Source organism: Scheffersomyces stipitis, chromosome 1 (assembly GCF_000209165.1).
Source record: "Scheffersomyces stipitis CBS 6054 chromosome 1, whole genome shotgun sequence".
NCBI lineage: Eukaryota > Fungi > Ascomycota > Pichiomycetes > Serinales > Debaryomycetaceae > Scheffersomyces > Scheffersomyces stipitis.
Genome location: NC_009068.1, coordinates 2,660,821 through 2,673,350, shown reverse-complemented (window position 1 = coordinate 2,673,350; position 12,530 = coordinate 2,660,821). Strand labels below are relative to the sequence as shown.

Here is a 12,530-nt window from a genome sequence, read left to right as displayed (position 1 = left end):
TATTAAAAGTTTCTCTTAAGTAACTCGTATGAATAGAAGATTAATGCATTGGCTGGAACACATCTTATTAAAGTGATGGCCAATCCATTGTATAAATTTGTGATTCCTCCTGGGCGTGCAAGGAGCATTTTGGTAAATTCAAGGAACCCTATGTGCTTCTTGTTGGGGTTCAATATATCGTATGTCTGGATGTTAGACTTAATTGTATCTACAGGGAAGACTGAGAAGTTGAATGTGATACCGGCCATAGCTCCGCTGATCAACAACTGAACGTCTTCGTTGATGCTGGTTGGCTTATGAGTTTTGAACTGATGACTAACATATTCATATGTTCCGAACCAAATAGATGTACCTACAGCTTCCCTTACTAGGGTGCTCGAAAGTCCGTTCCAGAGACCAAAGACTCCTTTTTCTTGAGTCAAAATTCGCTTGATCAATGAGACATATGATACAGACTTGTGTTCAGCAGAAGAAGAGAGATTGGCTACTTGAAGCTGACATTTAATGAGTTCGACAGGAGTCAAAACGAATGAGGCAATGACACCAGCAAATCCTCCTGAAACACATTTGGTCCAGAATGGTAAATTCTGCTCGCTGTAGTTCAATTTGTTCATGAACAAGCTGGAGGCATAGTTGTAGGAAGAGAATAGTACAGCCGTTTCAGCACAGGCACCCATTAAAGGGGCCTTCAAACCCTTGTAGAAGCCGTTAACCATACCCTCATTATGGTAGGTGTAGCGGATCATCTGAAGCGTACTTATGGGAGTGGAATGGTGTGCTGCTTGCAACCTGACCTTGATAGTATCAAAGGGAAACTCTACAAGCTTTCCTATCATACCCGAGAGGGCCCCACAAGTGATTTCAGCCATTGCGTCGATCTTATGTTGCTTCGGTATCACCGACTCGGTGATTACCAACTGTTCTATTTCAGAAACAGACATTATGCTATATGCGTATAGGGAATTTCATAAAAGATCGGATCAGATCAGAATAATAATAAATAGTAGGAAAGTTTTGTGGTCCTTGCTCAAATGATCCTTGATAATCTGGAGAAGCTCTATAAGTCTATGAGTGTAAGGTTGCACTTCTATAAGAACAAGAATATGAATAGGTAAAATAATCAGTATGTGAAAAATGAAGAGATGCAAACTGAAAAATTATAGATGGAGTCAAAATGGCTGCACAGATTTTCAAAAAGGCGGGTTTATTTCGCAATTCTAAATTTTTTTAGGTTGCATTTGATGAGCTGTAGGCACATGACTAGTTCGATAAGTGATTAAGCCGGACGATTTACAAGAATGCAAAGATGAAGATTCAGGAATAGAGATACGGTACTGATCTGGTGGAGTTGGATACATCTTCTCAATTGAGTATGATACGCATTAAATGTCAGAAATTTCGAGCTATTGAACGTGAAAATTGGTTTTGACAATATGTGGTGTGCTGCTTGAAAAATTTCAGATCCATTATCAATGAAAAATTCAGCTAAACCATATAATTAGAGCCATACACAAATTTCATACACATCTTAATCTGACATGCTCTACGCATAATCTACACCAGAGAATCAAACTCTCTATTTTGCTCCCATAGGCTCTACACTGCTTATTGTTACTTTTGATATATATTGATTAAACCATTATCGATAAATGTACAAAACTATAGTGTATGAACTTATAATAAGATGAAAAAATTATGGGCGTAAACCAGTTTTAACAAACTTATCTCAATGGGATGAATCTAGCAGAAGCGTTACCAGCTCTACCGTGTCTGACTGGGGTGTAGGTGATGGAGAATTCACCCAAGTAGTGACCAACCATTTCTGGTCTGATTTCAACGGTGTTGAAGACCTTACCGTTGTAAACACCAACGACGGAACCAATCATTTCTGGAACAACAATCATGTTTCTTAAGTGGGTCTTGACGACAGCTGGCTTTTCGTTTGGTTGAGTGGCAGCTCTGGCAACTCTCAACTTCTTGATCAAACCCATTGGCTTGGCGTCCAAACCTCTGGAGAATCTTCTTCTTACTCTGGCACCACACAACTTGGTGAATTCTTCAGTTGGCATTTCAACCAAGTCTTTCAAGTCGACACCCTTGAACGAGAAGGTCTTGAAGTTTCTCTTCTGCTTAGTAGCTAAAAATTGTTAGTACTTTGCCCGAAATTTGGGAAAATAGAAATGGAAAGGAGAACGAAACTGAACGAAGAACAGGACAAAAGAACGCAATCACTCTGTTCATATTTGGAATATTTGGATCACATTTCCCTCCGACTTTCAATAGTGCATTCTAATGTTCGTGAATTCTACAGAAGGAACATCAATGAGTCAGGACTTGATGGATGTTCTACATTGCCATGGTTGGTTTTGGAAGAATACTTGACTTGATTCAGATCTGAAAGGACTCGTTAGAATGAGACTCATGACATTGGACCGTTCGAATGTATAGCACTTCTTTGAAATCAAAATCTGAGGGTTTTCGCATAACTTGAGTCTACTCGTTGGTGAATGGTATTTCTCTCTCTGTATTAATTTGATGATGTGGAATTTTCAAGATTTTTCACTCCTCCAATAGGCCAACGGAATGATGCTATGAAGATCTCTGGAGGATCTGCTCTTCGGTGTTTCTCTACGTTCATTTGTTCTGTTTCCTTAACCACTGTCTTTGATACGATATGACGATGTCTACATACTAGTTTCAGCCATATTGATTGATTATTGATGTAACTAACCAGCAAACAAAAAAGAAGAAGAAAGTAAAAATTTTATGTATGGTGAGTGGAAAGTGCCTTGAAAAAAAATTTTGGTGGAGCGTGAGACAGGGTGCAGGATTATTAACTATGGGCTCCTTACTTAAGGAGCGACTCTGCTTATGTATGGCGCCCATAGTTAAGGTGCGACTGTGCGAAATCCGCGGACAGAAACAGACTTGAAGTTTGAGAATAGAAGACTGCAGATAGAGCCACTCTCACTCACAACCGTACACAAAGATTTCGTCCCGATTAGGCCGAGTGAGTGTGACTGCTTTTTTCTGAGGCTGCACACTACTATCCATTTGTACTATACACAATTATTAGAGCCACTTTTGTATGGTGTAGTCATGTGATCTAAATTTTCACTATTCTCATCTTCGGCTCCAACGCTCTGCACACAGTCCAGTATCACCAAAATTTTTCACTACTAGTTTCTCTCTGGCACCAGTACGGTTTAGCTCTTCTTATTCTATTATCATACTACTAAAGGATAGTCTGCCATTAGATAGCTTAAAAGTGATTATTCTAGTTGAACGTATAAAATGAAGTACTTAGCCGCTTACTTGTTGTTGGTCCAAGGTGGTAACGCCTCTCCATCTGCTGCTGACGTTTCTGCTCTTTTGGAAACCGTCGGTGTCGAAGCTGAAGAATCCAGAGTCGCCTCTTTGTTGGCTGAATTGGAAGGTAAGGACGTCAACGAATTGATTGCCCTCGGTAACACCAAGTTGGCCTCTGTTCCATCCGGTGGTGCTGCTGTTGCCTCCTCTGGTGCTGCTGCCTCTTCTGGTGCTGCTGTTGAAGAAGCCGAAGAAGAAAAGGCTGAAGAAGCTAAGGAAGAATCCGACGACGACATGGGTTTCGGTTTGTTCGATTAAGCAAGCAAATGTACAAATATAGTCTAACAGGTTGGTTGTCAAACCGATTTTACATTGGGTTACTACATAGTTGTTATATTGGTCATTTCTCTTAATTTAATAAATAAAAAAGTATGAACAAGTGTAGAATAGAGATATCTGATTAGTTTCGTGAAGACATCACAAGACTGAGACGTTATCGTTGCCTATTAAAGAGAATCTCGTTATCTGTCCCTGCCATATGGTCACGATAGCACTACACAAAGCACATATATAATCTCGTAGTATCTTCAATGGTATAGCTACAATATAAAAGTGAAATCTACACGGATACTCGGTCAATATCTCTATGTTCGGTCTATACTGAAGAACCCTTACTGAGCTTCGCCAACTCTTCCCGCAACTCACGGGTGCCTATATCTGAGCTCGAGATCTTGTATGAGAGTTTTTCCACCAAAACCCGGAATCGGTTGATTTCACTCAATAGTCCCCTTGCACTAGAGTTGTGGTCATTTGTAACGAGGTTAGACTGGAGCTGTGAAACTCCACCAACTACTTCATCCTCTTCTTCGTCACTATCGTATATCTCATGGTCTACTTTCTTGTTGTTCTCTCCCGGTAGACTTATTCCCAAGGTATTCTGGATCTCATTTTTGAGACTTTTTAAGTACTGGATCTTTTCAAAAAGATACAGAAGCTTGCTGTGTTCGTCTACAAGAGCTAGTCTGAGCTCGTCGTATTTGGCAAGCAACTGGTCAATCGTTTGATCTCGCTGTATCTGGCGATTTACTTCTTCCTTCAACTTTTTTGTATAGTGACTACGTAGTCTTTGTGATGAGACCGGCTCCTCTACTCTGGCTGCGTCGTCTTCTACAAGTAGATTATCGTCTTCGTCTTCACTATCCGATTCTTCATCCGAAGAAACAAATAGGCGCTGCTCATTCTTGTTCATCGGGCTATCGTCAACGATCAAGTACTGACTCTCTGGTAACTCCTTGATCAACAACTCGAACTGTCTGAGCCTGGTCTTGGGATCGTCGTTCGAAACCAGATTAAAGTCAGGAAGAAGCAACGGCCGCAAAATGTATCTGATCTTGGCTAGTTGTTCGTTTACTATGGCTAACTTGTACAGCTCCAACTTCAAGACTTGCTGGACAATCTGGTTCGTGACCTGTGCCAGGAACGCTGCCGCATTGTGTCTTCGTATTCTGGCATTCGTTTTCTGGAGCACTTTCTGGAGCTGAGATTCTGAAATGGAATCGGGGCCATACTCCAGTTGCAATTGTGCTATTAACGCACGAAGCCGATCGTCTATCACAAGCGGCTGGTTAAGGATCTTGACCTGCTGGTCAATGAACCGTTTCGTGTAGAGATACGAGTCCATGTGTGTGGCTATCTTGTTTATGTTTGTTGCTGTTGTTAATGTTTTGAATGTAACGAGATCAAAATCAGAAAGCAGTTGCGTGTATGTAAACAGAACGCATTGTATACAGTGGTAGCTTTGTGAGACTTAAAGAGAAGAGTGTAGATTATAGTGGGTTAATTGTAAGTGAGATTTGAATCAGAAAAATTGTATGGAGAATTATATGCAAAATGCTCTGTACCAATTTTGGATTAGTATTCTGATAGAGCAACTGATTTTCGGGAGCAGTTAAAAATATGGGTATGGCTATCTGGTGATCAGGAGATCTGGTGACACCATTCGAATATACTTTTTGAAGATTCCATCTATTGAAATTACGTCATGTCTTACCTGGATAGCTCGGTCTTCCAAGCTTTCGTTTCCTCAGAGAGAGAATCATGAATTGCGAATTGGCTACTTGATGAAGAAAAATGTAGACATATTGTAGTCAATAACTAGCAAAGGATTTGTGAACAATGTGCAAGGTATGACTCAAACTTTCTACAAGTTTGTATACTGGCGCAAAGATGCCGTGGCTATCACCAAGTTTGGCACGTCTGAAAATGCAACGGTGCTTTTGGTAGGCATGCAATCTTGCATTAAGGCTGAATCTGGAATTGCGGAAATACATTCACACCACGTCTGCAACCGGGACTACCTGCTTGCCAAGGTCGCCCTGTTAAGTGCTAGTTGCCGAGATTGATCTGGAATATGATCGGGAAAACACCACCTCAAATCTTTGTGGGGGATCACTGCGACTGAGGCTGCGAATTATACTGTAGCTGCGAAATAAGATTCGAAATGCCCAATGCCCAACGCCGAAGACGGTGATCCTCTGAGTGCAATAGCAGAGGTCGATATAGAAGGTAGCAGAGGGGAGGGACACCAAGAGGGAATGTAGATCAAACTTGGTCTGGAGAACATTTTCTCCTCTGATTTCCAAATCGGGCAATGAGATGTCCATCGCAAAAATGGACCAGAGAGGAAAGCAATACCGCCTCCCGAAAACGGGAAGGAAACCTCCGACTAGCACAAACAGAGCAAGTATTACAAGCCAAACAAAAAGAAATAACAGTAAGAAACGGCAGAAAAGTTGGTCGGAGATAAAGAGGTAAGAGATAGAAAAGATTGTCACATCAAACAGTGAAAAAAGAAGATGGATATGTCAAGACAGAAAGTGAAAAATGCAGAAGCAAAAAAATAGATGAAACGAAACGACCATATATGTATGGCGATTGGTTAACGACAATAGCCAGAATAAAGAAGGAAACAACAATAGGAAAAATGCATAACTGAAATAAAAGATGAATATGACAATTTTTCCAACATTTACGAACGGTTCGCCAGAAGAAATTGATTCGGAAGTACCAGGAAGCTGTCATATTTCCACCCATGCGGACACAAGTCCGGCTCATCACGATGCACCCTGACAATACAGGCGGCTCGGCTTTGTGGCCCAGGGTTACTCCATTACTGTGGCCTGTATGGGCGCACGTCAGATTTTGTTGAAGGGAGGGTCTAAGATGGTTGTAGAGTCGGTCTTAGCGGGAACGGGCCCAGCCCGCTGCGCTTAGGGGGCTGAAACACGACGGTTCACTTGTAGTGCAGGGTCACCGCCAGAATTGATCACTCCACTACACCAGCTGTGGAACCACCAGTGGACCATTGTCTGGTGAAGAGATGACAATGGCGGCAGAAGAATGAGCCCTGCACACGGGCTGCTAATTAAGCTTGTTAAACTAAGAAGTTTATTAGGCGACTGGCGAAAAAATATCTGGATAGCACCTGTCGCTAATTCTGCTGGGGGAGCAGGGAACCAGTGGCCGTATCGTGGGACTAAATTAGCGTTATTATTTGCCCACCATAATTACCAGGGAAAGAATGGCAATATACCTGCTCTACATAATATTGGGACGGAAGATAAAATAAATAACCATAAAATAAATAGCTTGTAGCTTCAGATTATATTATCTGTCTTGTGCCGACACCGCGATATTATATATAGCTACAGCTGTCTCCATCTTTTAACCAAAAGCTATATTATGCCGTCCTTCACAATAATATTAATACAGACTCTCGGAATAATATTCACCTATTTCCAATTATTACTTCCATTACAGAGCAACTATCGCAATCGCATTAGCTGTCCGTAAGCTTTTCGTAAGAACACCCAGTCCTCCGCCCTCTAGCGTTCCCAGCCCCTCAATCTGCCGTGCTGGCGATTTTCGCTTCGTTCTACTACAAAAGTGTCATCTCTGGCCCACTGGACTTTTACTTTCCTTTCAGACTCTACCAGTGCCCTTACCCCCGTCATTGACGACATCTGCTTAAAATTCCATCACTGTAGACACCTGTGCCCACTACAGCCTTAGCCGAGCCGCTGCAGTTTCATGATCCACCTCGCTTGCACTAGCGTTTCATCCACTGCCATCTAGCCCTACGTGTGTTCAGTTTGTCTCAGCTCACCGTCAGCATCAATTCCGTGTCAAATCAGCTTCAAACCAGCTTTACACCAGTGTCTGTAACAAAGCCTTTCTTTTCGAGTCCATATATCCGATAGCTATAAGTAGCCCATACAAGCCATAGACATTTCCATGCCAACACCGGTGTCTGTATCTGTCTGAGCCTTTCATCAGTTAGTTACACATTTTCACACTCAGAGTTACTATCGCCCCTATCCTTTTCATTCTACATTGTCTTCTTTATCGTGCCACATCTCAGTCATCTGTGTAAAAAAAACACTCTGTGATTCATCTGTGATTCACTTACATATCTCCCGATTCTTCGCCAGCATCCTGCCATCGCGATATAGCCACTAGTTTCATCACTAGTACTCCACATCAGTATTGTCACAGCTTCAGCCTTCCTTGTTGGTCCCATCCGATCACATCTCTAATCTCGGCACAGACTCCCTCGATGTCTTCGCAATGCACAAACCCACCAACAAACGAAGCAACTTCCAGTTCACATACGATGCCGACAACTACCTACTCGATCTCGTGTTTAACTATAGGGAAGACATATTCACCCGCGGAAACACCATCCGAACCTGGGAACAGGTGCTACTCAAATTTAACCAACGGTTTCAGACAAATATCGTGCAAAGCCGGACCATCAATAACCGATTTAAAATTCTCCGTAAAAACCTTGAGAATAAATTGCTCAGCGAACAGCATCCAATAACCGAGCTAAACCTTAATGAAAACGAAAAATTGCTAGTCAGTCTAAATGAGTATATAAGTCGACGTAAACGATATTCACTTCCTCTGGATTCGGATTCTGGAAGCGTTCTGAAAAAGCAGAAAAAGATGCCGGAAAACGATTCCCAGAATCTTGTGGATGAAAGACCTGACAGCGCATTTGCCTCTCCGACCAACACGACTATGCACTCAGAGATTACTTCAATGTCACCTAAGATGTCCTCTACGTTGTCCACAACGGCGACAGGAAAGTCTACAGATTTCATACTGTCTGGCACACCAAAGTTCACCGAGGCAGGCCCTCGGGTCCTTTTCTCGAATCCAGACCCTCATGGCCACATACAAGAAGTCCAGCAAGCAGTAATGTCTGGACCTGGTCAAGTAACGGGTCCCTTAGCCTCCGTGGCCCTGTATACTATGAGCACTCCTCAGTTGCAACCGGGATTACCAGACCTGAGTCTAATAGTATCACCACACTCTCTGGTAATGATGGCTCAACAGGCAACACAACCGGCTCCCCAGCAAACAGGACAGCAACCAGGACAGCAGCAGCAACGACAACCCCAGCAACAGCCTGGTGCTATGCAACGTCTGCTTTCTTCTTCGCGAATACTGTCCTCTTCCACCATCCAGTTCCCCGTTGCTTCTCCTCTCTCCGTACAATATCTAGGCGTGCGATCCATAGAAAGCCTCACTGGAGCTTCTGAAGATCGAAAACAGCAACAGCAACAACAGCAGCAACAGCAGCAACAGCAACAACAATCTAGCATGATTGAGCCTGGACCTCGGAAAAGGATAAGGAGTTACCCGAAGTCGTTGAGTCAGCTCGCAAATAACCAAGAGTTACTAGAGCAGTATCTAATAGCGCAGAATGAACACAACTTGCAGATCAACGAGCTTCGAAGAGAGTTACGGGACTTCAAGGACGAGGTCAACTTCAAAATGAAAAACTTGCTAACTGCAATCGAGCACCAATCCACCTCAGTGTCCATCAAGATGAACAACTTGTTTGAACTCATGATGACCAGAAAGGAGAACGACGTCAAGCTCGATCGCATAGCTAAGGCACTAGAACTTGATGCCATGTCAGAATTCACTCAGCAACCACAGGCAGAACAACCACAGGGTCCCCTTCAACACTCTGAACATCACCAACGGACAGAATACGATGACGATACAGAATGAACTGCTGGTGTGCAGAGTTTCCAAAAGTTAATTTAGTTCATCAATGTAGTAATACTAATAGCTTATATACTCGAGTTGTAGAACAAAAAGATAGAAATTATGTCAAAAATAGAGAATAATAGAAAATGACAGCCATAGAATACGAAGCAGGCTCTACAATGGTCCATATGTCTGAGTTTATTTACCATTTGGTTCAAATTCAAAGAAGGGAGCTATTCGCATCAAACGAGAAAATGGTTGCAACTCGCAGACATTTTGCTAGTTAGATAAAGAATTAGATACTGCAGCCAGACATACAGAGAGGTGCATTTTGTACAAGTTTACTCACGTGACCTTATCACCCAATTCAGAGAGCTTACAGTAACGGTTTTACGTTGTGAAATTTTGTATCTCTAGTTTTATATTGAACTGTCACTTTTCCTTTATCACTTTGTTTTATATGTTAACGTTTTCTTGCTTTCATTGAAACTCACACGTGATGTTTCTGTTCATTGTAACTGAACTTTGGGGGGATATCTCCATAGCCAACAATACGCTTCCCAATGATGGAACGCGATACAAACCTTCGTCTACAAGGGTGGCACGATATCAAATCATGATAGCCACTGTGTTGGGATTGTTTGCCTTCTTTAGTTTCTGTGTTTTAAGAGTGAAATATCCAAAGATATATGTGGCGAACTTCAACCATTACAATTCCAACAATTTACATTCTTCTTCAAGGCAGAATCTTCCGAGACTTCCCGCGAAGTCACTTTTTGGTTGGGTGCCTATTTTGTACAAAATTAACGAGACTCAGATTCTCGACAATGCGGGTTTAGACGCTGTGGTCTTCCTCGGCTTCTTCAAGATGTGTATCAAGTGTCTTGCTGCCTGTTTCATCTTTGCTGTAGCAGTGATATCCCCAGTGCGATACTTCTACACTGGAAAGGTAGACCAAGATTATCCAGACGACGACGACGATGACGACGATGACCCTACAACCCTTGTAAAGCGAATGAGCAAAATTGCAGTGACTGCCCTTGTTTCCGAGGAAGGAAACTACCAGAAGTTCTTGTGGTTGTACACTATATTCACGTATGTGTTCACATTTACAATTGTATATTTTTTATTTCAGCAAACCTCCAAGATTATCAATATGCGGCAATCGTATTTGGGTAAACAGAACTCGATTACTGATAGAACAGTGAAAATCTCTGGCATACCACCGATACTCCGAGACGAAATCGATTTGAAGAGACATATCGAAAAACTCGGAATCGGCGAAGTAGACTCTATAATTATCGTCAAGGAATGGAACAACTTGAACGCACTTTTCAAGCTCAGAAAGAGAGTGTTAAGAAACTTGGAAGTCTTCTGGGTGGAGTACTTTAACACAAATGGCATCAGGAACAAGAACGACTTGCTCTCATCAAGTCTCCACCCTCAAATACGAGATCTGATTAACCTAGAGGCGAGCCAATCATATAGAGACACACCCGAAAATGGTGAAACTATATCAGAACAACATGACAATGAGAATGATGATACACAGTCAGTACGTTCTTCTTTAATGGAGCAAATTTCAGAACTAATTGAGCAGGATTTCGGCGAAGATTCTGTTGGCCATCTTCCTTTACTTAGCGACGAAGTACAAAACAGACCAAAGACAAGAAAGGGGCTATTTGGCATCTTTGGAAAGGAAGTGGACGCTATAACTTACTGGAGTGAACAGTTGGAAATTGTAGATAAAGAGATCGTAAAGGCTAGAACAAGAGAGTATCCTGCCACTTCTAGTGCTTTTTTGACGATGAAGTCTGTAGCTCAGGCCCAGATGCTAGCGCAGGCCGTCCTTGATCCAAAAATAAACCATCTCATAACCACTCTTGCACCTGCTCCGCACGATATCATATGGAACAATCTTTGTTTAACAAGAAGAGAAAGAAATATGCGAATTTTTATGGTCACCTTATTCATTGGACTTGTGAGTGTATTGATGGTTTATCCTGTTAGATACTTGGCCAATTTCTTGAACATCAACACGATTTCTAGAGTACTTCCCAGGTTGGGAGAGTTCTTAAAGGCTAACCGTTGGGCAGAGACCTTGGTCACTGGGATCCTTCCACCATATATCTTCACCATTATGAATGTGATTATACCGTTTTTCTACATCTGGATATCACTGAAACAAGGGTTTACTTCTCATAGTGATGAAGAGTTATCTTCGGTATCTAAGAACTTCTTCTATATATTTGTAAACTTATTCTTGGTTTTCACTTTGTTTGGTACTGCTTCACTTAGCGATACTACCAAGATAGCATATGAGTTGGCCCAATCATTAAGGGACCTCTCTTTGTTTTATGTCGATTTGATCATATTACAGGGTTTGGGCATGTTTCCATTCAAGCTTCTCCTACTTGGTAACTTAATCAGATTCCCCATAGAATCCTTATTTTGGTGCAAAACCCCGAGGGACTACCTCCAGTTGTATAAGCCACCAGTATTCAACTTCGGCTTGCACTTACCACAGCCCATCCTTATTTTGATCATAACGATCGTTTATTCGGTGATGTCAACTAAAATCCTTACTGCTGGGTTGCTTTACTTCCTCATTGGCTATTTTGTATACAAATACCAATTGCTCTATGCATGTATTCATCCACCCCATTCAACAGGCAAGGTGTGGCCTCTTGTCTTCAGAAGGGTGATTCTTGGTCTATTGATTTTCCAATTGACTATGGTTGGTACGCTAGCTCTCCAAGAAGCCTATTTATGTGCTTCATTTTTGGCTCCATTACCAGCCATCACGGTCTTTTTCTTGTGGAGCTTTCAAAACAGCTATATACCGTTGTCAATGTTCATTGCCTTACGAGCAATAGAAAATAACCAACTTGGAACTCATGACGACGAAGAAGCATATTTTGCTACTGTAGGTTCTACTTCTACAGAAGAAGATGTCAACAGTAAGACCGTTGATGAGAGACGCGAATTGAACACAACCTACGAATACCCCAACTTGTTGGACAATCTCGACGGTCCCCTTATAGCCATAGATAGAAACGAGGTCTTAATAGTTAATAGTGAAGGTGTTACGGTGAGAAAGGCTCAGAGTTTCGACGAATGGGACTGGAGTATATAGAGATGCTAGGGGACATTAAATA

General features: G+C 42.0%; 6 protein-coding genes across 6 annotated transcripts; 3 read left to right on the top strand and 3 right to left on the bottom strand. All coding sequences in view use genetic code 12, as the record gives it.

Moving 5' to 3' along the window:
• Positions 1-2: 2 nt before the first annotated feature.
• ORT1 (Mitochondrial ornithine carrier protein) lies at positions 3-869 on the bottom strand (the record flags this gene model as incomplete). The annotated part of the gene is made up of 1 exon (XM_001386809.1): positions 3-869. One exon carries the CDS (start codon positions 867-869, stop codon positions 3-5), a length of 867 nt encoding a protein of 288 aa, XP_001386846.1.
• A 745-nt stretch (positions 870-1,614) lies between these two features.
• On the bottom strand, positions 1,615-2,712 carry PICST_66616 (40S ribosomal protein S15). The gene is made up of 2 exons (XM_001386808.1): positions 2,693-2,712; positions 1,615-2,137 (listed from the first exon to the last, which is right to left on the bottom strand). Exons 1-2 carry the CDS (start codon positions 2,703-2,705, stop codon positions 1,722-1,724), a joined length of 429 nt encoding a protein of 142 aa, XP_001386845.1. The 5' UTR covers positions 2,706-2,712; the 3' UTR covers positions 1,615-1,721.
• A 534-nt stretch (positions 2,713-3,246) lies between these two features.
• Positions 3,247-3,743, top strand: PICST_86762 (60S acidic ribosomal protein P2). Its single transcript, XM_001387040.1, has one exon. It carries the CDS (start codon positions 3,295-3,297, stop codon positions 3,625-3,627), a length of 333 nt encoding a protein of 110 aa, XP_001387077.1. The 5' UTR covers positions 3,247-3,294; the 3' UTR covers positions 3,628-3,743.
• A 187-nt stretch (positions 3,744-3,930) lies between these two features.
• Positions 3,931-4,990, bottom strand: PICST_66614 (USO2 intracellular protein-like protein transport; the record flags this gene model as incomplete). The annotated part of the gene is made up of 1 exon (XM_001386807.1): positions 3,931-4,990. The coding sequence occupies one exon, from the start codon at positions 4,988-4,990 to the stop codon at positions 3,965-3,967; it is 1,026 nt and encodes a 341-aa protein (XP_001386844.2). The 3' UTR covers positions 3,931-3,964.
• A 2,093-nt stretch (positions 4,991-7,083) lies between these two features.
• Positions 7,084-9,497, top strand: PICST_66613 (predicted protein). The gene has a single exon (XM_001387039.1). It carries the CDS (start codon positions 7,936-7,938, stop codon positions 9,391-9,393), a length of 1,458 nt encoding a protein of 485 aa, XP_001387076.2. The 5' UTR covers positions 7,084-7,935; the 3' UTR covers positions 9,394-9,497.
• Positions 9,498-9,871: 374 nt separating this feature from the next.
• On the top strand, positions 9,872-12,508 carry PICST_53781 (predicted protein; the record flags this gene model as incomplete). Its single annotated transcript, XM_001387038.1, has 1 exon — positions 9,872-12,508. The coding sequence occupies one exon, from the start codon at positions 9,872-9,874 to the stop codon at positions 12,506-12,508; it is 2,637 nt and encodes an 878-aa protein (XP_001387075.2).
• Positions 12,509-12,530: the final 22 nt, after the last annotated feature.